Below are 25,508 nucleotides of genomic sequence, written 5' to 3'. Positions count from 1 at the left end.
AGAAAACAGCATCACTTTGCCACAACGTGAAAATAACACATCAGTGTAAAATCAACTATGCTTCGATTTAACACACCAACAACAATAAAAACAATTCAGGAAAAAAGTAACTTGCACTATCATCCTAGTTTTCCTATTTTGGGGGACTCAATTTCTATGTGTAAGAACTACAGACTGACTGAATAATGAACCAACTACCTTACCCATTATCCCATCCCCACCCCCTCCTTTAGTTTCTGCATAATTTCTCAACAAATGGAGCATGCTCTTGCTGCCTACACAGTTTGGGAGCTAGGCATGAAATTTAGCCATATTAATGGTGGAAGAGTATGGGGCACCAGATCAAATTATGCCATTCCCACCAGTGATAACTTTCTTTAAAACATCACCCTAAACCTCTGTTCGGAGAAGGCAATGGCACCCCGCTCCAGTACTCTCGCCTGGAAAATCCCACGGACGGAGGAGCCTGGAAGGTTGCAGTCCATGGGGTCGCTGAGGGCTGGACACGACTGAGCAACTTCACTTTCACTTTTCATTTTCATGCATTGGAGAAGGAAATGGCAACCCACTCCAGTGTTCTTGCCTGGAGAATCCCAGGGACAGGGGAGCCTGGTGGGCTGCCATCTATGGGGTCGCACAGAGACTGAAGCGACATAGCAGCAAGGCTCTGTTCCTGTTGTGTTCTTAACACATTCCCACCCATCAACAGAAAATTGGATTAAAGATTTACTGAGCATGGCCCTGCCCATCAGAACAAGACCCAGTTTCCCCCTCAGTCAGTCTCTCCCATCAGGAAGCTTCCATAAACCTCTTATCCTTCTCCATCAGAGGGCAGACAGACTGAAAACCACAATCACAGAAAACTAACCAATCTGATCACATGGACCACAGGCTTGTCTAACTCAATTAAACTATGAGCCATGCCGTGTAGGGCCACCCAAGATGGACAGGTATGGTGTAGAGTTCTAACAAGAACTGAGAAGGGAATGAATGGCAAACCACTTCAGAATTCTCATCTTGAGAACCCATGAACAGTATGAAAAGGCAAAAAGATAGGACACTGAAAGATGAACTCTCCAGGTTGGCAGGTGCCCAATGTGCTACTGGAGATCAGTGGAGAAATAACTCCAGAAAGAATGAAGAGATGGAACTAAAGCAAAAACAACACACCCAATTGTGGATGTGACTGATAATGGAAGTAAAGTTCGATGCTGTAAAGAGCAATATTGCATAGGAACCTGGAATGTTAGGTCCATGAATCAAGGCAAATTGGAAGTGGTCAAACAGGAGACAGGAAGAGTAAACATCGACATTTTAGGAATCAGTGAACTAAAATGGACTGCAATGGGTGAATTTAACTCAGATGACTTTTATATCTACTACTGTGGGCAAGACTCCTTTAGAAGAAATGGAGCAGCCATCATAGTCAACAAGAGAGTCCGAAATGCAGCACTTGGATGCAATCTCAAAAATGACAGAACGATCTCTGTTCATTTCCAACGCAAACCATTCACCATTCAATATTACAGTAATCCAAGTCTATGCTCCAACCAGTAACGCTGAAGAAGCTGAAGTTGAATGGTTCTATGAAGACCTATTAAGACTTTGTAGAACTAACACCCAAAAAACATGTCCTTTTCATTACAGGGGGCTGGAATGCAAAAGTAGGAAGTTAAGAAATATCTGGAGTAACAGGCAACTTTGGCCTTGGAGTACAGAATGAAGCAGGGCAAAGGCTGATACAGTTTTGCCAAGAGAAGGCACTAGTCATAGCAAACACCCTCTTCCAACAACACAAAAGAAGATTCTACATACAGACATCACCAGCTGGTCAATACCAAAATCAGACTGAGTATATCCTTTGCAGCCAAAGATAGAGAAGCTCTATACAGTCAGCAAAAACAAGACTGGGAGCTGACTGTGGCTCAGTTCATGAACTCCTTATTGCCAAATTCAGACTTAAATTGAAGAAAATAAGGAAAACCACCAGACCATTCAGGTATGACCTGAATCAAATCCCTTAGGATTATACACTGGAAGTGACAAATAGATTCAAGGAATTAGATCTGATAGAGTGCCTGAAGAACTATGGACAGAGCTTCATGACATTATACAGGATGCAGGGATCAAGACCACCCCCTAGAAAAAGAAATGCAAAAAGGCAAAATGGTTGTCTGAGGAGGCCTTACAAATAGCTGAGAAAAGAAGAGAAATGAAAGGCAAAGGAGAAAAGGAAAAATACACCCATTTGAATGCAGAGTTCCAAAGAATAGCAAGGAGAGATAAGAAATCCTTCTTCAGTGATCAGTGCAAAGAAATAGAGGAAAACAACAGAATGGGAAAGACTAGAGATCTCTTCAAGAAAATTAGAGATACCAAGGGAAAACTTCATGCAAAGATGGGCACAACTAAGGACAGAAATAGTATGCACTTAACAGAAGCAGAAGATATTAAGAAGAGGTGGCAAGAATACACAGAAGAACTGTACAAAAAAGATCTTCACGACCCAGATAATCACGATGGTGTGATTACTGACCTAGAGCCAGACATCCTGGAATGTCAAGTCAAGTGGGCCTTAGAAAGCATCACTACGAACAAAGCTAGTGGAGGTGATGGAATTCCAGTGGAGCTATTTCAAATCCTAAAAGATGATGCTGTGAAAGTGCTACACTCAATATGCCAGCAAATTTGGAAAACTCAGCAGTGGCCACAGGACTGGAAAAGGTCAGTTTTCATTCCAATCCCTAAGAAAGGCAATGCCAAAGAATGCTCAAACTACTGCATAATTGCACTCGTCTCACACACTAGTAAAGCAATCATCAAAATTCACCAAGCCAGGCTTCAGCAATACGTGAACCATGAACTTCCAGATGTTCAGGCTGGTTTTAGAGAAGGCAGAGGAACCAGAGATCAAATTGCCAACATCCGTTGGGTCATCGAAAAGCAAGAGATGTCAGAAAAACATCTACTTCTGCTTTATTGACTATGCCAAAGCCTTTGACTGTGTGAATCACAATAAACTGTGGAAAATTCTGAAAGAGATGGGAATACCAGACCATCTGACCTGCCTCTTGAGAAATCTGTATGCAGGTCAGGAAGCAACAGTTAGAACTGGACATGGAACAACAGACTGGTTCCAAATAGGAAAAGGAGTTTATCAAGGCTGTATATTGTCACCCTGCTTATTTTAACTTCTATGCAGAGTACATCATGAGAAACGCTGGGCTGGATGAAGCACAAGCTGGAATCAAAATTGCCAGGAGAAATATCGATAACCTCAGATATGTAGATGACACCACCCTTATGGCAGAAAATGAAGAAGAACTAAAGAGCCTCTTGATGAAAAGTGAAAGAGAAGCGTGAAAAAGTTGGCTTAAAATTCAACATTCAGAAAACTAAGATCATGGCATCTGGTCCCATTACTTCATGGCAAATATATAAGGAAACAATGGGAACAGCGACAGATTTTATTTTGGGGGGCTCCAAAATCACTGCAGATGTTGACTGCAGCCATGAAATTAAAAGACACTTGCGTCTTGGGAAAAAAGTTATGACCAACCTAGACAGCATATTAACAAGCAGAGTCATTACTCTGCCAACAAAGGTACGTCTAGTCAAAGATATGGTTTTTCTAGTAGTCATGTATGGATGTGAGGGTTGGACTATAAAGAAACTGAATGCCGAAAAATTGATACTTTTGAACTATGGTGCTGGAGAAGACACTTGAGAGTCCCTTGGACTGCAAGGAGATCCAATCAGTCCATCCTAAAGGAAATCAGTCCTGAATATTCATTGAAGGACTGATGCTGAAGCTGAAACTCCAGTACTTTGGCCACCTGATGCGAAGAACTGACATTTGAAAAGACCCTGATGCTGAGAAAGATTGAGGGCGGGAGGAGAAGGGGATGACAGAGGACGAGATGGTTGGATGACATCACCGACTCAACAGATATGAGTTTGAGTAAACTCCAGGAGTCGGTGATGGACAGGAAGGCCTGCCGTGCTGCAGACCATCGGGTTGCAAAGAGTTGGACACGACTGAGCGACTGAACTGAACTGAACACTCTCCCCTGGCAAACATCTGCAACCTGCCTATGTACTTACCATGCCTCACTTCTCTTAATCTCCTGTAAGTTTCTTAATTTATCCTAATAATTGTTGGGCTTCCCTGGTGACTCAGACAGTGAAGAATCTGGCTGTAATGCAGGAGACCTGGGTTCGATCCCTGGGTTGGGAAGATACCTTGGAGGACAGCATGGAAAGCCACTCCAGTGTTCTTGCCTGGATAATCTCATGGACAGAGGAGCCTGGCGGGCTAGTCCATGGGGCCACAGAGAGTTGGACACAACTGAGCGACTAAGCACAACAGTCATTACTTTCTATCATACCATAATTTACTAAATGCTGTTTACTATTTAGTGTCCGTCTTTGCTACAAGAATATAAACTCCTCCAAGAAAAACATCTTTATTTCATGGATATATCACAAGTATCTAAACAATGCCTGGCACATATCGGGTGCTTAATACTTGTAGAATGAATGTACACATGGCCTCTCCTGATATTATCTTCTGTAGAAATTCTGAATGTGACTACCTCTTAACTATAGTAAAAAAAGTTTTTTTTATTAGACCTTAACATTAAAAATATTTCATATATACATTAAAAAAGATGCACAAATTCTATGAAACAAAACAATTTGTTAACATGCATATGTAAACTCTGGGTGGTAGGATTCTTATGACTTTTCTTGTATTTCAGAATAAACAATTAAAACCTTCAAAAAAAAAAAAAGAGGTAAGAGACATTGCTTACACAAGCAAACTCTCAAAAATTTACCCCTGTGTACCCTTTCTTAGGAAGTTACCAGAAGTACTCCATTAAAACAAGGTTCTAAACTATGAGAAGGAAAACATATTTCTGAAAAATATGACCCAAAACTCTCAATATGAAGATGAAAGAACTCCCAGTACAATCACTATGCAGAAAACCATGAGAACAAGATAGAGAAGGGCCTCAGGGAAAATATCAGCAAGCAGGGGGAAAGAGAGAATTCTTACACTTATTGGAACGATACAGGATGAAGAAGCAAAAGTTACACAGAAAACTAGGCAAAAGAAAGAAATTAAGCAATTGCTGCAAAGAATCATCAAAATTACGTAAGAAATTAGTTATTTTTTTGTCTATGAGCAATATTGATGTAAAGATAATGTAAACATTGAAATTATTTAACCAAAAGTTGTCATATAACTGTACTGAAAACCCAGAGAAAGAAGAATGTGTGCATGTTGTGGGGAACAGGTAAGAGAGAAATCAACTTCCACTAAAGTCAACAGTTAATGTTTAAAACTTTTTCTAAAAAAGAAATCAAACTATGACATTATAAGCATGATATTCGGCTACAAAGGTAAATGCCAGAGTTAAAAATGGTTGTGGGAAGTAAGAAGGTGGAAAACGGCAGATGGAACTATTTTCTCACTAAAAGCCCCGAGAAGTCAAAGTGTTAGTCACTCAGTCGTATCTGACTCTGCGGCCCCATGAACTGTGGCCTGCCATATTCTTTACCATTTGAGCCACCAAGGAAGCTCTAAAAACCCTGAGGTACTACTTCAATTATACCCATCTATCACTTCGATAAAAAGTAAATTAAGAAATAAAGCAGCTTATTTTTGAATTTCAGACACACTGTAAGCCTCTAACAGTAGCTTTTTGGCCCCTTTCAAAATGCAAATTGAGTGTAAACAGGATATTTACATCTCTATTAATGACTTGTAACTCTGCTATTTATGTAACATCCATCACTCTAGATAGCTTTAGAAATAATAATGACAATGCTACTACTACTACTACTGCTTAAAAAAATAAAAAAGAAACACCACTGGCAGCTACCATTTACTGCGTATTTAACAAGGTGCCAGTCAATATACAATTGCTTTAAGTACATTTTATCTCATTTAATCCTTAGTACAACACCATGATGAGTAAATGGGATCAAAAAAGTTAGGTAACGTGTCCAATACTGCATAGCTGGTAAGTGAGAGAGCTCAGATTCTAACCGTGGCAAATATTTGTTCCAGTGTTCTGACACGATGATCAACAATGTCAAGACAGGACAATAAATTTTATTGTTACTCTAAATCTGTCTCCAGAGTGTATGCCCTTAACCACTAATCTGCACTACCACTCCCAGGAAAGATGAATGTGGCATGGCACAGCTATCTGTACAAGCAGTTCTATAGATAGTTCCCAGTTCTTAGGTTAATTTCTTTAGCTCATACATAGAGTTTATACACACGAAACATTACCAGGAGTTCACAGGAATTTCAGTTCCAAAGACTTTAATTACCTGACCCAGCAATGCCATGAGACGAGATGGAGGCACCACGCTGACTTCCCCAGCTAAGGCCTGGGCGATGGCTGCTCTTCTCTTCTCTTTGCTACTGCCATCGGGGTATGCCTGAAAAAGGAAAGGGGCATAGCATCATTTCCAAGAAATGGAAAAAGATATAAATGTGCTTATTTTTTAAAAATAACAACAGTAATGAAGCAGAAACATTCAAAAAACAAAAGATAAAAAGAAACTACCCAGTTAAACAGGGGATTAATCAATTAGTTTTTTAAAATGACATCTCAATTCTACCCACTTGCATTTCGAAAGTATGAGCTGAGACAGAACTGAGGTCAGCCAATCCACACTGTTATTTCTGAAGAGTCTCATAATAATAAATAATAAATATATGTCAGAGTCTCATAATAATAAATATGTCAATAATAATAAACTATGTAAAAGCCAGAGTTGTTTTTTCAGTTTTTTAAAAATCTGCAAAGCCAAGGATTCTTTCACATTCTTTAGTAATTTCTTTCAATCAAATGACTCCCAGCCCAGAAGTTCTTTAACAACTCTAACTTAAATTCTATCCTGGCAATATAAACTCCTTCCTTTATCCTCATGGTTTTCTTGAGTTTACTCTAACTTCCTGTTACTCAGGGCCTATTAAATTCTTCTTCCTCCTAGTTAGACAAGCTTCTGCTAAAAGGCTGGCTGAGAAAGGATGAAACTATATCTAAGGGTTTTGAAGAATAAAAGAGTATCAATCATAATGCTCTACCAGGAGCATAAACAGCTGAGAAGCAGAAACATAAGCTTTTAAGAAATAAAAGAACTATAAGGAAACTGCAGTGGTTAAGAGCTAAGGACACAAATGCACAGTGAACACACCAACAGTAGAGCAGGGCTTCTGGGCAGGTACTTAGGCCAATAATAGAAACAACACCAGAATAAACTTTCTGCTGAACACATAATCCTATATGATAGGGTGTGTGCAGTAGAGAAGGCCCTCAAATACTCAGAAAATTGAACAAGACTACCCTCTTTAACATATGCAAATTTCAACCAATGTAAATAAACAAAAAAGTATCATTGTAAAAATTATATCAAAATTACAAAAAGTATCCAATAACATAGTTTAAAAAAAGATCACATTATTGCACATTTTCAAAGTTAACAGCAGTTTCTTTTCATTATCAGTCTTACCTCTCGAGGATCGAAATAAGACCTGGCCAAGAGGTTTTCCAGGTGAATATACCGCTCTGGCTGTGTTTGTTTTAACATGATCATGGGGTCAGTCTGTCTCAGAAGAGATCTGGCAGCACCCAATTCTCGGAGCTCTATCAATTCCAAAACAACCTGTAAAATTGAAAGAAAGTGGCAGTTTCAATGCATTCTCTTAGCTTGTTTTCTTTTTCAGTACAATTTCTGACACAGAAATGGTCTGCCAAAGTGATTTCCAAATCACAAACCAGGAAATGCCCCTTTCCCTTTCTATAGGCAATTTCACACAGACAACTAAAGTAATTATACAATAATAACTTCCATCCTTCCCTTTTATCTACCAATCTCCCCTCCTCTCAGGTCTCTTATTCCAAATGTAAGATGCTAAAGAAAACTAAAGATGGAACTATATCCATGGGCTCCAGAGAAACTGTCCTTCTGTTACCAAAACTTTCTTTAGAATTACTAAACCCACATGGATTTTAAAGAAACAAACCCATTTCCCTATTTTTACTTCAAACCACACAACATTCTTATTTCCAGAAAGTCTACTTGGTTCTGTTGTACAGATAAGCAATTTTATGATCTATGTGCTGGTTTCCTGGCATAGAGCTTCTAAAAACCTTGGAATCTCCCCACTGATAAATACCCTTGCTATTCATGAGCCCTCTGCATCACACCTAGTTAAGCACTACGAAGATGGCTCAGAATAGGAGCTGGTTACCACTAGGACCAACGACATGATTTGAGGGTTGTTGATGCTTTGAACCAGCCCAACCCCAAAGAAAGTTAAAGAACTGGGGGTTGAATGAAAAACTCTGGAGCTTCCTGGTTGATGAATACTTCAATGCCAGGCAACAGACTAACTCTAACTCCATGGGGAGAAGGCACTGGAAACTCTGGTTCAGTACCCTCCCAAACCTTACCCTATATGTCTATTTGGCTGGTACTGATCTCTTGCCTTGATAATAAAACTGCCATCATCACTGTATCATTTTCTGAGTTCTGCGTCATTCTACTGAAATATCAATTCTGAGTGGGTCATGAGGACCCTTAAATTTGTGGCCAGTTGGTCAGAAGCGTGGGTGGCCCGAGACATCAACGTACTCCTGGTGTGTGAAATAAAGACAGTCCTATAGAGGACTGAGCCCTTAACTTGTGGGGTCTACACCAACAAGTTAGTGGTTGGTTAGTGGAGGTTAGTGTCAGAACTAAACTTCAGTACACTATTTGGTGTACGAATGGTTGATGTTAGAATAGATCATTTAATGGTTACTTGAGAAATAATATCAATTTGGGGGAAATCTTGGCTTTTCCAAGAAGAGAGATAAAAATACGGAATATTGGGACTTCCCTGTTGGCCCAGTGGCTGAGATTCCACGCTCCCAATGCAAGGGGCCCTGGTTCAATCCCTGATCAATGAACTAGATCCCGCATGCCACAACTAAGACTCAGTGCAGCCAAATAAATAAATAATAAATAAAATAAACATTAAAAAAAATAGAGAGTAACACTCAAGCTTTGAAAGTAAATTTTAAGGGCTGTGACAGCCCAAAAGACTTGCAGAAATGCTTATGGATGCTCTCTGGTCAGGGAGGCCCACAATAAACCCAGGTCCAGGAATCAGCATCATCCCCACTCTTACCTGTTCATAGAGGTCAATGAGGGTTTTGTCTGGCAATTTCAGAGACTGTATAGCCTGTAAAACAGTATCCCAATGGCCACTATTAATGTCAGCCACAAAACTCTCAATGCTGTCCACTGTATTCAGAGACACAGTCGTCTCTTCCTGCAAGGTGGCTAGCGCCCGATGTAGACTGTTCTCCTTGAGGTACTGCATAATGAGCCGGATCACACTGAAAGAAGCAAGCATGTCATTCAGCTCACGGATCCTCACTCACCAAAGGTGCCACAAAACTAGGCCCAGTTTATTTTTCTCTGCAGCCATCCTCCCTTCATTACCTGCTTTCCATTTATCACATGAGTAAAACCTTCCCTCCCTCACCCCCCACACCATAGAATCTGAGTTACAGAAGACCCTGGGGATCATCCAGTTCCTACTTCGAACTCGTAAGTAGAACTGGGGTTCAGTGAGGGGAAATAACTTGTCCCGTGTCTCAAAGTCAGTTAGAAAACAAGATAGTACCAAGAAGACTCTCATACTTGCAAGGTCAGAGATCTTTTTACTATGCCAAGTTTCTTGTTAATTCATATGAGTCCACTGTTGCACACTTTAGGAAAATATTTTAAACCTAGTCTAGTCACTGACACAGAATACTCTAAATGACTGGATGGTTTGGTCCATTTTTAAATGACAGCAAAAAAGTATGAATTGAGACCTTTTTAACAGGGATTTGTTGAACACAAATAAGTAGAGCTATATTAGATGTAAATTCAAAACAAAGTTATGTGTCCTCACAAAAATAACACCTACCCACTGCCATTATTACCAAAATTTCAGGACAAGTGAAATAAAAACATGTGAATACACTTTCCCACGGGAAAAAGAACCCAGACAATCTCCAAATATTGAGAGAACAAGCAACATTTTCAGCATGTGACAGAAAACTTACAAGTTAAATATATATACAATTAAAACTTCTTAATCTTTGGCTTAGTATTAAGGAGTCTGGTGAATAATTGTCCATACAGACAGTAAAAGTTCATGTACATTGCTGTACTACACTGTTCTTCTCTTGCCTTAGAAGTACACATATGGCTCATGCAAATTTCTACTGGACAGCACGAGTATCAGGGGTCACACTGTCCAGATTGGAAGAGATTTCAAATTGGAATTTAGTCTATTCTCTTGCCTGGGGGAGAAATAATCAAAAAACAATGACCAATGTTTACTTGACCAGTGTTCACAATATATCAGGTACTGTTCTAAGCATTTTGGACAGTTACTCCTCAAAACAACCCTATGAGGATGGCATTTACTCTTATGTCCATTTTACAGATAAGGATTTGGCCAGGAAACAGAGCTAAATGGAAAAAGGAAGATTCAAAGTGGCAGTGTGGGAAGTGAGCATATCTTGTTATTGTTCAGTCACTCGGTCGTGTCTGACTCTTTGCGAACCCGTGGACCACAGCATGCCAGGCTTCCCTGTCTTTCACCTTCTCCTGGAGTTTGGTCAAACTCATGCCCATTCATTGAGTCAGTGATGCCATCCAACCACCTTGCCCTCTCTCATCCCTTTCACCTCCTGCCTTCAATCCTTCTCAGCACCACAGTCTTTTCTAATGAGTCGGCTCTTCGCAACAGGTGGCCAAAGTATTGGAGCTGCAGCATCAGTCCTTCCAATAGCCCTGATAGGAGAGCAAACCCCCTCTTCTTAAAAATAGTTCTTGCATAAGGGAACTAAATACTGCTACTCACAGTAGTCTTTTCTTTCATGGGCCTTTAAGAGACCCCACCTTGGATCCCTGCTGTTCCAGCACCACACTGTTCCCCACAGCGCACTTCCATTTACACTCCCCAAATGAGACACGATGCTTGCAAAGAACTCGTATTTGCTAGAGCCAAAATCAAATTCACTTTCTTCTTTGTGTAATACATAAGAGTTAAAAGTTTTGGAGATAGACTGGGATTTGAATCAGAGCTCTGCACTTACTGTGACTTTGGACAAGTTAGTTAACGTCTCTTTGCCTATTTCCTTATCTGTTAAGAAAAATACCTACTCTGTAGGGTATACAGATCCGTCTGTAGGGCTGATCAAAGAGATGACACTGCTTACAGTGTGACTAACAGAGAAAATACTTAATAAACACAGCAATTATTGATAATAAAAAACATGCAGCAGCTCAGGGCTGGGAGAATGACCTGTTCTCACATTTGATTCAGGGTCTGAAGTATGGAATCCTTTCCAACTCCTAGCTGTCTTCATCACCAGCACTCTCCATCACCCTTCTTTGTTTTACTTTTCTCCACAACACTTACCACCATCTGTAAGCCTATTTTACTTACTGCTTTTGTCTGCTGTTTTCCTTCCTCTTTCTATAAGGGCAAGGACTTTGGTCTGCTTCATTCACTACCATATTTCCAGGGTCTAGAGCAGGTACACAGCAGACTTCAGTATTTCCTGAATGAATAAACCTCCCTTCCTCCTATGGCAGATCTTGAGGACAAGTCCTCTCCCTTACATTCATGACGCAAATGTTAAATCTGCCGATTTAATTATTAAGCGTTGGCAAGAGCAAGTAGAGGATGGAGTCCTGGAGAAGTTCACTGGAGACTTTCTTCAGTCACTCATTAGTACCCCTCTCCCGCCAATCTATCATTCTCCTGGCCCAATTTCACATTCTGTCCCTCCCTTGTGGCTACACAAAGCTCACGGGCCAACCAAAATTCAGCGCCACACGGAACCTGATAAAACAAGTAGTTCTTTCATTTCAAAGACAATTATTGAGCCTCTACGATGTACTAGGAACTGAGACTGTGATGAAAAGCAGCCCCCTAGGCGCCGACATACGCTAGAAGGGTGGGCAAACGGTGACAATACCAGATTAAGAGCTAGGCAGAAGAAACCAGAGGGCCGTGTAAGCACAGGGGAGGAAACAAACCACCGTGCTCAATGGGGGCAGGAAGAGAGGGAAGGCTAAGCGTGCAGCCCCCTTGTGCAGATGAGACCGGAGTCCTAACTGGATGGCTAATCTGCTCAGTCTCAGGGCGCATCAGGAGTCGGCGAGGGCTAGAACTCAGATTTTGCAGGCACGTCCTACCCCTAGCCCCGTGCCGCCTTCCACCGGGCTTTGGGCTTTCCGTTCGCTACTTTCTTGTGGGCCCGCCCCTGAAGCAGTCAGATCCCAGAAGCTTCTTTGTGGGGAAGTAAATACCCCTCCACTCCCCAACCTCTCGGACGCCTCCCTCGAGCAGCTTCCACCCCTCAACTCATCGACTCCCGGCCCGGCCACTTCGCGAACATCCGACACCATGAGACTCACTCGGAGGACTCGATTTCGATCGACATAGCGTTGTCTTTCCGGGCGCAGGCCCCACTCCACTCTCAGGCCCAGTCGCGCAACGCACCAACGCCACTTCCGGCGACTCACGTACGTCACTTCCGCTCGGCAACGACGCCCGCTCTGGAGGCGGTGTGTACGGAAGAGGAGTGAGGACTACGTGTGGGGCGGGGCAGTGCGGGGCGGGGCTTGCACGCAGGGCTGTGCGGGGCGGAGCTTCGAGGGCCTTTCAGAAGTCTGAATCTAAGCGCCTGGTCCAGAGAATTCTCCATTCTCCCTAAAGAAAGGGTTGTTCTTAAAGGACTGCCTTTTAAATTTTTAGTTATTTTAGATTTAAAGATAGGGCTGGCAGACATAGAGAACAGACTTGTGGACAGAGTGGGGGAAGGAGAGGGTGGGATGAATTGAGAGTTCAGGAGCATCATATATATTACCATAAACAAAATAGATAGCTAGTGGGAATTTGCTGTATGCTTCAGGGAGCTCAACCTAGTGCTCTGTAACAACCTAGATGGGTGGGATGGGGTGGGAAGTCAGAGGGAGATTCAAGAGGGAGGGGACGAATGTATCAGTTCAGTTCAGTTGCTCAGTCGTATCTCTTTGCAACCCCATTGACTGCTGCACGCCAGGCTTCCTTGTCCATCACCAAGTCCCAGAGCTTGCTCAAACTCATGTCCATCGAGTCGGTGATGCCATCCAACCATCTCATCCTCTGTCATCCCCTTCTCTGCCTTCAATCTCAAGACCAGCCTCAAGGTCTTCTCCAGTGAGTCAGTTCTTCACAACAGGTGGCCAAAGTATTGGAGCTTCAGCCTCAGTCCTTCCAATGACTATTAAGGACTGATTTCCTCTAGGATTGACTGGTTTGATCTCCTTGCAGTCCAAGGGACTCACTCTCTCAAGAGTCTTCTCCAACACCACAGTTCAAAAGCATCAATTCTGAATTGTGTTCGCAGCCGCCACCGCGCCGCCGTGGCTCTCCAACGCCAGCGCCGCCTCTAGCTCGCCGAGCTCCAGCCGAAGGAGAAGGTGGGTAAGTAAAGACGTGTCTATACCATGGCTTGTACAAAGCAGACTGCCCACAAATGACCGGTGGTAAAACACCGAGGAAGCAACTCGCTCGCTACAAAAGCCGCTCGCAGGAGTGCGCCCTCTACTGGAGGGATGAAGAAACCACATCGTTACAGGCTTGGTGCTGTGACACTCCGTGAAATTAGAAGTTATCAGAAGTCCACTGAACTTCTGATTCGCAAACTTCCCTTCCAGCGTCTGGTGCGGGAAATTGCTCAGGACCTCAAAACATCTGCGCTACCAGAGTGCAGCTATTGGTGCTTTGCAGGAGGCAAGTGAGGCCTATCTGGTTGGCCTTTTTGAAGACACCAACCTGTGGGCTATCCATGCCAAACGTGTAACAATTATGCCAAAAGACATCCAGCTAGCACGCCGCATACGTGAAGAATGTGCTTAAGAATCCACTATGATGGGAAACATTTCATTCTTTAAAAAAAAAAAAAAAATTCTCTTCTTCCTGTTATTGGTAGTTCTGAACGTTAGATATTTTTTCCCATGGGGTCAAAAGGTACCTAAGTACATGATTGCAAGTGGAAAATAAGGGACAGAAATCAGGTATTGGCAGTTTTTCCATTTTCATTTGTGTGTGAATTTTTAACATAAATGCGGGGATATAAAGCATTAATGAAAGTCAAAATGTTTCAGTGAACAAGTTTCAGCAGTTCAACTTTATAACAATTATAAATAAACCTGTTAAATTTTTCTGGACAATGCCAGCATTTGGATTTTTTTAAAACAAGTAAATGTCTTATTGCTGCAACTATATGGTGTTTGTAGCATTTTTATCATACAGTAGATTCCATCCATTCACTATACTTCTCTAACTGAGTTGTCCTACATGCAAGTACATGTTTTTTATGTTGTCTGTCTTCTGTGCTGTTCCTATAACTTTGCTATTAAAATACATTAAACTATAAAAAAAAGCATCAATTCTTCAGCGCTCAGCTTCCTTTATGGTACAACTGTCACATCTGTACATGACTACTGGAAAAGCCATAGCCTTGACTAGACAGACCTTTGTCAGCAAAGTAATGCCTCTGCTTTTTAATATGCTGTCTAGATTTGTGATAGCTTTTCTTCCAAGGAGCAAGTGTCTTTTAATTTCATGGCTGCAGTCAACATCTGCAGTGATTTTGGAGCCCAGAAAAATAAAGTCTGTCACTGTTTCTATTGTTTCCCCATATATTTGCCTTGAAGTGATGGGACGGATGCCATGATCTTAGTTTTCTGAATGTTGAGTTTTAAGCCAGCTTTTTCACTCTCCTCTTTCACTTTCATCGAGAGGCTCTTTAGTTCTTCTTCATTTTCTGCCATAAGGGTGGTGTCATCTACATATCTGAGGTTATAGATATTTCTCCCGGCAGTCTTGATTCCAGCTTGTGCTTCATTCAGCCCAGCGTTTCTCATGATGTACTCTGCGTAGAAGTTAAAATAAGCAGGGTGACAATATACAGCCTTGACATACTCCTTTTCCTATTTGGAACCAGTCTGTTGTTCCATGTCCAGTTCGAACTGTTGCTTCCTGACCTGCATACAGATTTCTCAAGAGGCAGGTCAGGTGGTCTGGTATTCCCATCTGTTTAAGAATTTTCCACAGTTTATTGTGATCCACATAGTCAAAGGCTTTGGCATAGTCAATAAAGCAGAAGTAGATGTTTTTCTGGAACTCTCTTGCTTTTCGATGATCCAACAGATGTTGGCAATTTGATCTCTGGTTCCTCTGCCTTTTCTAAATCCAGCTTGAACATCTGGAAGTTCTAGATTCATGTACTGCTGAAGCCTAGCTTGGAGGATTTTGAGCATTACTTTGCTAGTGTGTGAGATGAGTGCTATTGTGCAGTAGTTTGAACATTCTTTAGCATTGCCCTTCTTTGGGGTTGGAATGAAAACTGACCTTTTCCTGTCCTATAGCCACTGCTGAGTTTTCCAAATTTGCTGGCATATTGAGTGCAACACTTTCACAGCATCAACTTTTAGGATTTGAAATAGCTCAACTGGAATTCCTATGTATACCTATGAAATTCATATGTGTACCTATGGCTGACTCATGTTCATGTATGACAGAAACCAACACAATGTTGTAAAGTAATTATCCTCCAATTAAAACTAAATAAATTAATAAAAGATAAGGCTGATTAGTACATTGCAAACCAGGCAATATTTGCAGGAAAAGTTTATTGAGTTTAAATAAATGAAAGATTTTGAAGCCAAAACACAGTTTAATTAATCTAATTAGGAAAACTGAGACTCAGGATTTGCATACTCACTTCTTGGAAAGATCTAAATTATTTGTAGCCTTTTTTTTCCAACTAAGTATTTAGTTGAAAATGGTTTCACAGCAGTGGTACAATTACTGGAAAAAGAATGAAACCAGATGCAAATGTGTAAAGGGAGATTTGAGACTTCTTTTAATAGACTTGAAACCATACATCATTAAATTAGTAGAGTCAAATGAAATGTAGATATATCAATGAATTTCATATAAATTACTTTTAAAAATATTTTATTGCCATCCTGTACAATTTTTTTTAATTTGCAGCACAATGATAAGAAATCTATGTTGTGAAAATTACATATTGAAATGATTTATTTGGAGATTTTCTACTGGTTTTCAGTCTTATCTGATATTTTCCCCAAAGGTCTGCCACACAACTTCTCTGTAGACTCTTAAATACTTCTCCTTCTTTCAAATCTTCTCAGTTTCCCATCAACTTGTGAAAGACATGGTCTCCAAGATCTCAAAGGTCTTAAGAGTCTAAATATTTGCTCCAACATGTAGTCAGATATCTAGATAGGGGTATGATTTCTGACATATTTTTTCACTATCCCATCTCGTGATGCAACATAGAAAATTATTATAACAGCTTCCTTGAAAAGAAGACAGTACTCATTTTCAACAATTAACATATGCCTTCATTTTCTCTACCTAGTACTTAACAGGTTATTCTTACTTGCATTAAGTTTACTTCTCTATTTTGCTTATACAAGTAAGTCTTCTCTATAATTACTTAAAAATTTTTTTTATTGATTTACAACGTTTTGTTAGTTTCAGGTGTACAGCAATATAATTACTTAATACTAAGTTTTATTCTAGTGTCCATCACACCTCTGCTATCATTTTGAATGGAATGGCTTCTCTTCTTATAATTTATATTAAATCTAAACTTGTTAATTATACATACAGCAAGCATCTCATTGCTTCATTATGTCTTTAGTAGTAATGCCCAAGGATTTAAATATTGAAATCCATATCACTATATTTTATAACAAATTAATTTATTTTTATTTTCCTACATATTAGGCTTTATATTAATATTTTAAATATCTATATGAGTAGATTGTGTTATTTGAATTTTAGGATACTAAATAAAAAGTTACAGAATATTTGGATGTAAGTCTTCTGTATCCAAGCTACATAATCCATCAGTTTCCACAGCCTTTCTATACCCAAAGCATAAGCTTTATTATCTTGCTAATCCCTTATTAGCAAGTTGATAAGCTTTGACAATTGCTAACCATCAATTTGTCTAGGAAGTTTTGTTTTTAACACTAGACAATTAATGAGGTCTCTTACATCTCTTCATCTGTACGTGAATAAAGAAACTCAGGCACACAACACACTCATTTTCTAACCTCTAAACCAGGCAGTTGTGTTCATTAGGAAGATTCCAAGCCCCACTCAGAGTTGGGTCACAGCCTCCCAGACCTAAGTTCTGGTGAACCAATAGCCTAGAGTGAACCCAAAGGAAATCCAGTCTCCTGATCACGTCCTTTCTGGAGAGTTGGCCCATCCCAGAAGTCCACGTCTCTGCAACCCATCTTCTCAATCCAGCAGAGGGCAGGCCAACCACAGAAAAGCTGCCGTTGTTTGCTATTAAGCAGGAGAGAGAGGTTTATGGGAGAGAGATCCTATGTCCAGTGAAAGCAGAAGGTAGGGTCAATATTTGAGTGCTAAAATGGGGCAACAGTTTGGCCCTTCCTATTAAACTACACAATTTCATCAAGATAACATGGCAAAGACTAGAGAAAGATTATTACACAATTCTACCTGTTCGTGGCAGGACATGGTTTAAAGATCTTCTAACTCAACCTCCTCTTTTTAAATTCCCAACTCCTACAGGAATTCCTGCATCATTCGTGATGAAGGACCTTTTCTGTATACATACTTGAATAAAGGCCACCCGTCCCAACTTGGAACAAAACATGCTTTCCTATAAATCCCAAAGAGCAAGCCTGTTCTCTTCAGAGACTGCAATGGGGCTCTCACTCTAGAGTCAAAAGGAGACTGTCTTCACATGGATAGCTTGTTTTCTTTTTCTTTTTCTTTTTGGCCATGCTGCATGGCTTGCAGGATTTTAGTTCCCCAACCAGGTATTGAACCAAGGCCATGGCAGTGAAAGTACCAAGTCCTAACCACTGAGCCACCAGGGAACTCCCCACATGGATACTTTTTTACCAGGGACAAAAGCCTTTCCCAGAAATGCCTTCTTCAGCTGGTCTCTTGGCCAAGGCATCATCATACGTCCATTGTCAAGTGAAAGCCATCACTGGCAAGGACTGGAATTACCATGCATGGCCTAAGCATGTACATGTGCCCCCTGGAGCCGTGAAGGGACCACTTTTCTGACCATCCAAACACAATCGCATATCATCCAGCGAGGAAGAGTAGGTGGTGCTAGTGGAATGACCCTTGGGTGGACAGCCAACCCTGTCTTAATGAGGCTGGTAGGAGGCACAGAAATCCTATCACACGAAGAGCCCCACCAAGACCTCACAGTGAGGGAGTCCCAAGCTTGTGAAAATTCAACTATGCTGGTCCCTTCCCTTCTTTCTTTGACCATGGCTGAGGATGCTGTCCTCAGTGGACTAGCCGAGACCAGGCGTATAGGACTGAAGGGAAAAGGAAAGGAAAGACGCCTTCCAAGGAGAGCAATGACATGGGGCTGACGGGGCACAAACAATAGTTCTAGCTTGAGGACACAAGGCTTGGCCCGGACCTCAGCTACACAAGCCTATCTTGGAGACACTTGTTAAGAAAACAGCCGCACCAACAGTGCCACCTAAAAGGCAACCATAGGCACTCATGTTTTATACCATGTAACTTCTATCCGCTTCCCATACCAGACGCAAGAGCAAACAAACCATAGGCTGACAGGCATCCTACAGCCTGAACTGGCTCAAAAATAAGTCAGTTATATGACCTTGAAAATGTAGAGCAATCAGGTACTTAGAAATAGAAGCAGCTGAAAATGTTTTCAGGTGGAGGAAGCCATGAGGTAAGCAAGGTAAAGTGTGAGGTAGCTGTAAAATAAGGATAATAATAGTACTACCTCAAAAGTCATGAGGATTAATGAGCTAATCTGTATAAACCACTTAAAGCACTGCCTGGCATGTAGTAAGCACTGATTAAGAGTTTGTTATACTCTTGTTTCTCTTCAGATTGTGTGAATCTTTTGCCTTTCACTATATGAATTTATTGTTATAATATTATTATTGTTATTATTGATATATATATTAAGAATTGTAAAAACCCAATTCCTTTATGTTTCTTAACACAATAAGAAAATTCATACTAAAAGTCAAGCTGAAATACTGGTTAGTTTTGCAGGGAAGTACTCCTCCCCTCTTTGATGTCTCTCACAGATGGGTTTGTATCCTTCTCCTGTGCCATCACGGGGTGAACGGATGGTCCCCTGTAATCCTCCACTTTGTCTTGAGCCCAGGAATCATTGTCTGCTCCCTGCTGGCTAATTCTGCTCCTGGGACTCAAAGCCACGATGGAGGTGTATGGCCAGCACTGCCTTTATTTACAAAGAAAGTGATCTTCTCACAAGCCTGAGGCTCAGATGGGAGGCCAGAGCTGGAGTTCCTGTCTCCCCACACCATGACTTGTCAGCACTTGTAGCTTCCAGAGGCTTCTCTTAACACGTTTTGATCTGGAATCTATGCACATAGAATCCACAGGTCCAGGCCAGGACAAGCCCCAGCAGCTTCCTGTACTTTCCCACAGGGAGTTTCCACTGTAGTCCTTTTCTTAAATAAAGCGTCTCTGATCTCCTTATCAGACTAATTTCCATCAACCTCCAGGGACTCTAAGGCATAGAATAAGGATCAAATCTAGACACCTGGAATGCTTGGCTTTTATCTACTTTGAGGGAAAGGATCCAGGTTCATTCCCTGGATGTGTGTGGGGAATTTTGAGTTGACCAAACAACATCCTTGGTAGCTCTCAACTCTTTTCTCCGTGCAGCTGGTTTCTTTCTTTTCTCTGCAAACTTTCTTTGTTCCCCACACACCTTTTGGGTTGTCTGGTCAATTCACAGTTTTTTTTCCTTTCCCCTTCCAACTACCCTCACTCAGGGGTGAGCCGCCTACAGCTACGTTTTACCAGATGTTTCCCTTCCTGAATGGCCCAGTTGTGGACACTGACCCATACTATGCTGATAGAATTCTCTCTTCCAAGTATTAAGAATTGGGATCAAATATTCTAGTTCTAACTGACCTGATATGCTGAGGAATTGTGGGTGGGCACTTTCTTTACTTGACTGAAGAAGAAAGAAAGTCAGATTGCAGAGAAAAGAATGAAACCAGCTGCACAGAGAAAAAAAGAGTTGAGAGCTACCAAGGAGCTGTCTGAGCTCTCCTTTTTTTTGGCTGGGTGCTGGGTCTTCATTGCTATGCACGGGCTTCTTTATTTGCAGCGTGTGGGCTTTGTTGCCCCGCGGCATGTGGTATCTTAGTTCCCTGACAAGGGATTGAATCCATGTCCCCTGCATTGGGAGGTAAATTCTTAACCACTGGGCCACCAGAGAAGCCCCACTATCTGAGTTTATGATGGCTTCTATTTCTCACAAAAACTGTGAGTGGTCAGGACCACTAATATCCCATTTTACAGATGAGGAAACTGAGGCACAGCATTGTGACATTGTCCAGGTGATATCACATGAGCTCCTGGATCTAGCTGTTCCTAAATAAGATACAACTTTGGGCATCCTAGTTGTGTGAGCTGATAAAGGGTCCCTTTTTGTCTCCTTCAGCAGCTTTGGGTTGGGATTCTGTCACTTTTGACTAAAAGAGTACTGACAAAACAGAACTGAGCTGGATTCTTTTGGCTGGATCTAGCCTTGAATGGGGGCTTCCCAGGTGGCACTAGGTGTAAAGAACGCACCTGCTAATGCAGGAGACATAAGAGACGAGGGTTCGATCCCTGGGTCGGAACAATCCCCTGGAAGAGGGCATGGCAACCCATTCCAGTATTCTTGCTTGGAGAATCCCACAGTCAGAGGAGCTTGGTGAGTTACATAGTCCATAGCGTCACAGAGTCAGACACAACTGAAATGACTTAGCACACACAGCACAGCCTTGAATGTGAGGAAGGACACGATAATACAGGAAAAGGAGGGGAGAATGGGGGCAGTTGCAGGCTAGTATGGAGGTGGGAGGGGGCAGGAAATGGAAGAGATTCACACCCACTGACCTCAGGCAGAGGGGTGTTCAGAGAGGTGCTGGGAGGCAAGGCATTTGCACTGAGGTCAACGGAAGCCTTTGGGGTGGGGGAAAGGGGTGCAGTAGGGAAAAAGCCATATCTGTAAGTGGGAGAGGGAAGGCAGTTTGTATCAGGTAGAGAAATCCCCAGCAGCAGTTACAGGTGATGCACTGTGGGTGGATTCATCCACCCCTCCCTGCCTCCTCCCCCCTCCTTCTGACTGTTTCTCCAGTGAGGCTCCACCACAGAGTTGAGGATTAGCCGGGTGGGGTAGAAGTGGGAGGCATTCCCCAATGGCTCAGTGGGTAAAAAAGTCTCCCTGCAATGCAGGAAACATGGGACCTGTGGGTTCAATCCCTGGGTCAGGAAGACCCCCTGGAGGAGGGCACGGCTACCCACTCTAGTATTCTTTTGCTGGGAAAATTCCATGGACAGAGGAGCCTGCAGGCTACAACCCATAGGGGTGCAAAGAGTCAGACATAACTGAGCACGCGGCCCGGAACAGTGACGGTGCTGAGGAGGGAGCCACTGAAGAATACACCTGGAGGTCAAGGCTGGAAGAGATGGGGAGCCAGGAACATTTTGCCAGAGACCCTGCCAAAGTAGAAGACAAGTGTGGTGTGAGAGAACTGGAGACAGAGAAGGGCACATCAGAGCCTGAAATACTGGATTGTTGAGACTTCTGAAGTGGCACCCTTTCCACTGCTGAGGAGACTCGGGACATGACCACAAGAGGGAGTGGCTGAAGCAGAGTGAAGAAGTGCTGGCGTGGAGCCTAGAATTTGGGGGCTAGGTACATATGAACATATGAAGGCTGAGAAACTCAAGCAAACTTAGGGCAGATACACCCCAGACACAGAATACAGACATACGTGCAGATAAACACAGGCATCACAGACGCACGGACACAGGACACAACGCAGACCTCACCTCCTCTCCCCCCCAGCATACAACACACACACGGACACACACGAGGCCACAGGGATGGGCACATACTGATGCTGAAAGCTCAGCTTCTCTGGACACCAGTGCTCAATCCAATCTCGGAGACAGAGCTTCGGGTGAAGTAGAAGAAGGTAGATTCATTGTTTTGCCAGGCAAACGCGGACACAGAGGGCTAATGCCCTCAAACCATGTGTTCCCACTTGGGGAAGATGGTGAGGAGTTTTATAGTAATTGTTCAAAGAAGGCATGATCAGCTCATGGATACTCTTCTAAGAGGGGTTGGTTGGTGAGGTAAGCAGGAGTCAACATCATCAACCTTCAGGTTTAACTGGTCTGGGGTCTCCAGGCTTGTGGGCAGCATACCATCATTAATCATTAACTTCTCCCACCTGGAGGGGGGTTTCAGTATCTGCAAAACAGCTCAAAGATATTGTTGTGTGTATCCTTTGATGGAGATCTTGCCCCAAGGCTGCTCTTGACTGTTTTTCTCTGATCTCACGTCCCTAGTTACCTACCATATCCAGCAATCCCACTCCTGGGCATGCGTGTGTACATGCTCAGTTGCTCAGTCCTGTTCAGTTGTTTGCGACCCCATGGACTATAGCCCACGGCTCCTCTGTCCATGGAATTTTTGAGGTAAGAATACTGGAATGGGTTGCCATTTCCTCCTCCTGGGGATCTTCCTGACCCAGGTATAGAACCCACATCCTGCACCCCGTGCACTGACAGGCAAATTCTTGACCACAATGCCTCCTAGGAAGCCACTTCCCATCCCCACCCTTCCCTAATTAACAGCTGCTTGAATCTGCCAATTGTAACTCAGGGAAGGTCATGAGGCTGAATAGAGGCTGTTTCCTATAATCGAAGAAATGGGGGACACAGAAAGACCTTGTGCCCGGGAGCCCCACAGGGCCCTTCACGGTATCAATACTCAAGTATGAAATACATATAGAGAGACATAAAGTCATATGACAGACATGAAACCTTTGACACATGCCCAACAATCCTGTGACTTAAGGGAATAGGTTTTTCCCCAGGGTATTGTTTTCTTTGTTGATTCTGGCCTCTGTGGTGCCCATGTGGCACATCCCCAGTTCTTAGGGAAAAAAAAAAAGAAACTTGAAACCTCTCCCAAGTTAGAAACAAAGGGCTTGGCACGGCCCAGCCCTGGCTCACCGGGCCAGGATGTCTGTTTCTACCTTTGTCTCCCTGGCACTGGAGTTCTGGCTCAAGTGCCACCCCAGGGGCTCCCCACCGAGAGAAGCAGAGCCTCCCTGGGGAACAGGGTAGCCCTGGGATAGCAGCCCAGGCTGGCCAAACAAGCTCTGACACCCAGAGCCCCTGCCTTCCCCAAACCAAGCATCCTTTTTCCAGACAGGTCAGCCTTAGCCCACTCAGCAATCTGCTATGTGGGAGCGAGAGTGAGAGGGGTGAAGCTGGAGAGACAGGTAGGCTTCAGCCAGAAGAAAATAGGGAGCCGAGGAGTGTTACTAAGTGAGAAGTGACATGTTTAAATTTCCACTGCAGAGCTCCCAACACGAAGAATTTATTATGTCACATAATAAATATGAAGGGCTCTGGTGGCTTCCTGTTTTTAGAAGGGGCTGAAAACTGCTGATTCTCATGGCAGGAACCCTAGTTAGAAGCATCAGATTAGTTAAAGGGGCTGGGGACTTAGTCCAGGGCCAAGGATGATGTAGGAGTGACTAGAAAAACTATGGATGTGAAAAGAAAGGCTGGGCCAGAGCTGGGACTCCTAAAGTGGTAGGACCCATGCACTTTGACTCGTACTGATTAAAACACATGAGGTAGGGAATTCCCTGGCAGTCCAGTGGTTAGGACACGGTGCTTTCACTGCTGGGGCCCAGATTTGATCCTTGATCAGGGAACTAAGATCCCACAAGCTGCACAGTGTGGCCAAAAAAATAAAGTAAAATTAAACAACAACAACAACAACACATCAGGCAGATATGGAAAGCCAAGTTAAGAATTTACCTGTCATATGGGTATGAAATATACCTGTCATGATGGTGGTAAATATGTACTCATATATCAGTGCAAGCATACCCATCAACATACAAACATGCTCTGGTATCACTCACTCTCAAAGTTCTTCTTTGACCCACATCATCCCTGTTCATCTCCCACATCACTTCTCTGCTTTCCCTCATAGCCAGATTTCTAGAATAAGTTGCTCCCCAAATACTATTTCTACCCCTCACCTCATTCACTCCAAAGCTATTTCAATCTGACTTTCATTCCACATAACCTGCTCATGTCAAGACTGTCAATGCCTTCATGCTGCCAAATCCAGTGAGCACATATAAGTCCTCATCTTGAGAAAACTGGGGTTCAGAAGGTTAAATAGAGTTTCCAAACTTCTTGCAGTTTGGCCCAGCCCACCTACAATGGAAAACATAAAATGAATCTGCTACAAGGCACAGAAGAGATAATAAATTGGGGTTTGGGACCACTTTTTCCCTGCGTAGGGGTGGGGGATATGTTTTAGTTCCAGAATAGATAACCAAGAGACAGATGGCTTTTTTTTTTTTTTTTTTCAGATGGCTTTTTTTGAAGAGAAGGCTAGGAATGGCCAAAGTGAGAATCCCTGATGAATCTCCTTTGGGTTAAGATACCGAAAGGTTGAACCTTAGAAGTAAGGACGAATTTTAAGTGCATGGGCTCTCATAGGGATCAGCTTTAAATCATCTCAATAGTTGAAATTGAAATAAAGTAATTCTGGAGTGCCAAGAGCCTGCCAGAAGCAAACTTAAATCCTTTCTGAATAAAGACATCTTAGGCCTCAAAGTGTTGCTATAAACAATTTTTTGCTTGTGTTTTTCAAGTACAATAGCCCGTGTACTCTGGATAAAGATTAAGTGAAAACCAACAAAAACAATAAACAATAGAAACAACTCCACAAGGGCTCCAAGTATTAGAATTATTAGACACAGACTTTAAATTAACTATGTGTACATGTTGAAGGGCTTCCCTGGTGGCTCAGACAGTAAAGAATCTGCCTGCAATTCAGGAGGCCTGGGTTTGATCCCTGGGTTGGGAAGATCCCCTGGAGAAGGGAATGGTTACCCACTCCAGTATTCTTGCCTATAGAATTTCATGGATAGAGGAGCCTGGCAGACTATAGTCACTGGGGTCCTAAAGAGTCGGACACAACTGAGTGACAACACTTTCACCATGTTGAAAGTCAAGACTGAGAGTATCAACAGAGGACTGGAGAAAACAGCAAAACTATACAGAAATTCTAGCACTAAAATTTAATAGTCAATAATAAGAAATCACAGACAGGATTACCAGACAACCTGACAGCTAAAGAAAGAATTCATGAATTGGAAAATGTCATTTAAAAATAACCAGAAATAAGTGCTGAGAGACAAAAGTATAAAAAATGCAGGAGAGGAACAATTCATAAAAGGTGTGATGAAAAGATCTAACACGTGAGTAGTTCAAATTCCAGGAAGTGGAGACAGAGAAC

At 42.4% G+C, this 25,508-nt stretch overlaps 1 protein-coding gene and 1 pseudogene across 2 annotated transcripts in view; one reads left to right on the top strand and one right to left on the bottom strand.

The window, feature by feature from the left end:
* SMU1 (smu-1 suppressor of mec-8 and unc-52 homolog (C. elegans)) overlaps positions 1 to 12,614 on the bottom strand; it is a 32,678-nt gene extending 20,064 nt beyond the window's left edge. Inside the window, exons 1-4 of the mRNA XM_010840133.1 lie at positions 12,496 to 12,614; positions 9,197 to 9,407; positions 7,534 to 7,686; positions 6,346 to 6,456 (exon numbers count right to left, since the gene is read on the bottom strand). Of these exons, the coding sequence (XP_010838435.1) occupies positions 6,346 to 6,456; positions 7,534 to 7,686; positions 9,197 to 9,407; positions 12,496 to 12,521 (501 nt within the window). The 5' untranslated portion in view covers positions 12,522 to 12,614. The remainder of the gene's footprint in view (positions 1 to 6,345; positions 6,457 to 7,533; positions 7,687 to 9,196; positions 9,408 to 12,495) is intronic.
* Positions 12,615 to 13,165: 551 nt separating this feature from the next.
* Positions 13,166 to 14,767, top strand: LOC104988710 (annotated as a pseudogene). Its single transcript, XR_825276.1, has one exon. The product of XR_825276.1 is annotated as a histone H3.3-like (transcript).
* The last annotated feature ends 10,741 nt before the right edge of the window (positions 14,768 to 25,508 follow it).

This window comes from Bison bison, unplaced genomic scaffold (genome assembly GCF_000754665.1).
Source record: "Bison bison bison isolate TAMUID 2011002044 unplaced genomic scaffold, Bison_UMD1.0 scf7180017864141, whole genome shotgun sequence".
Classification (NCBI taxonomy): Eukaryota; Metazoa; Chordata; class Mammalia; order Artiodactyla; family Bovidae; genus Bison; species Bison bison.
This window is presented reverse-complemented; position numbering and strand designations above follow the sequence as displayed.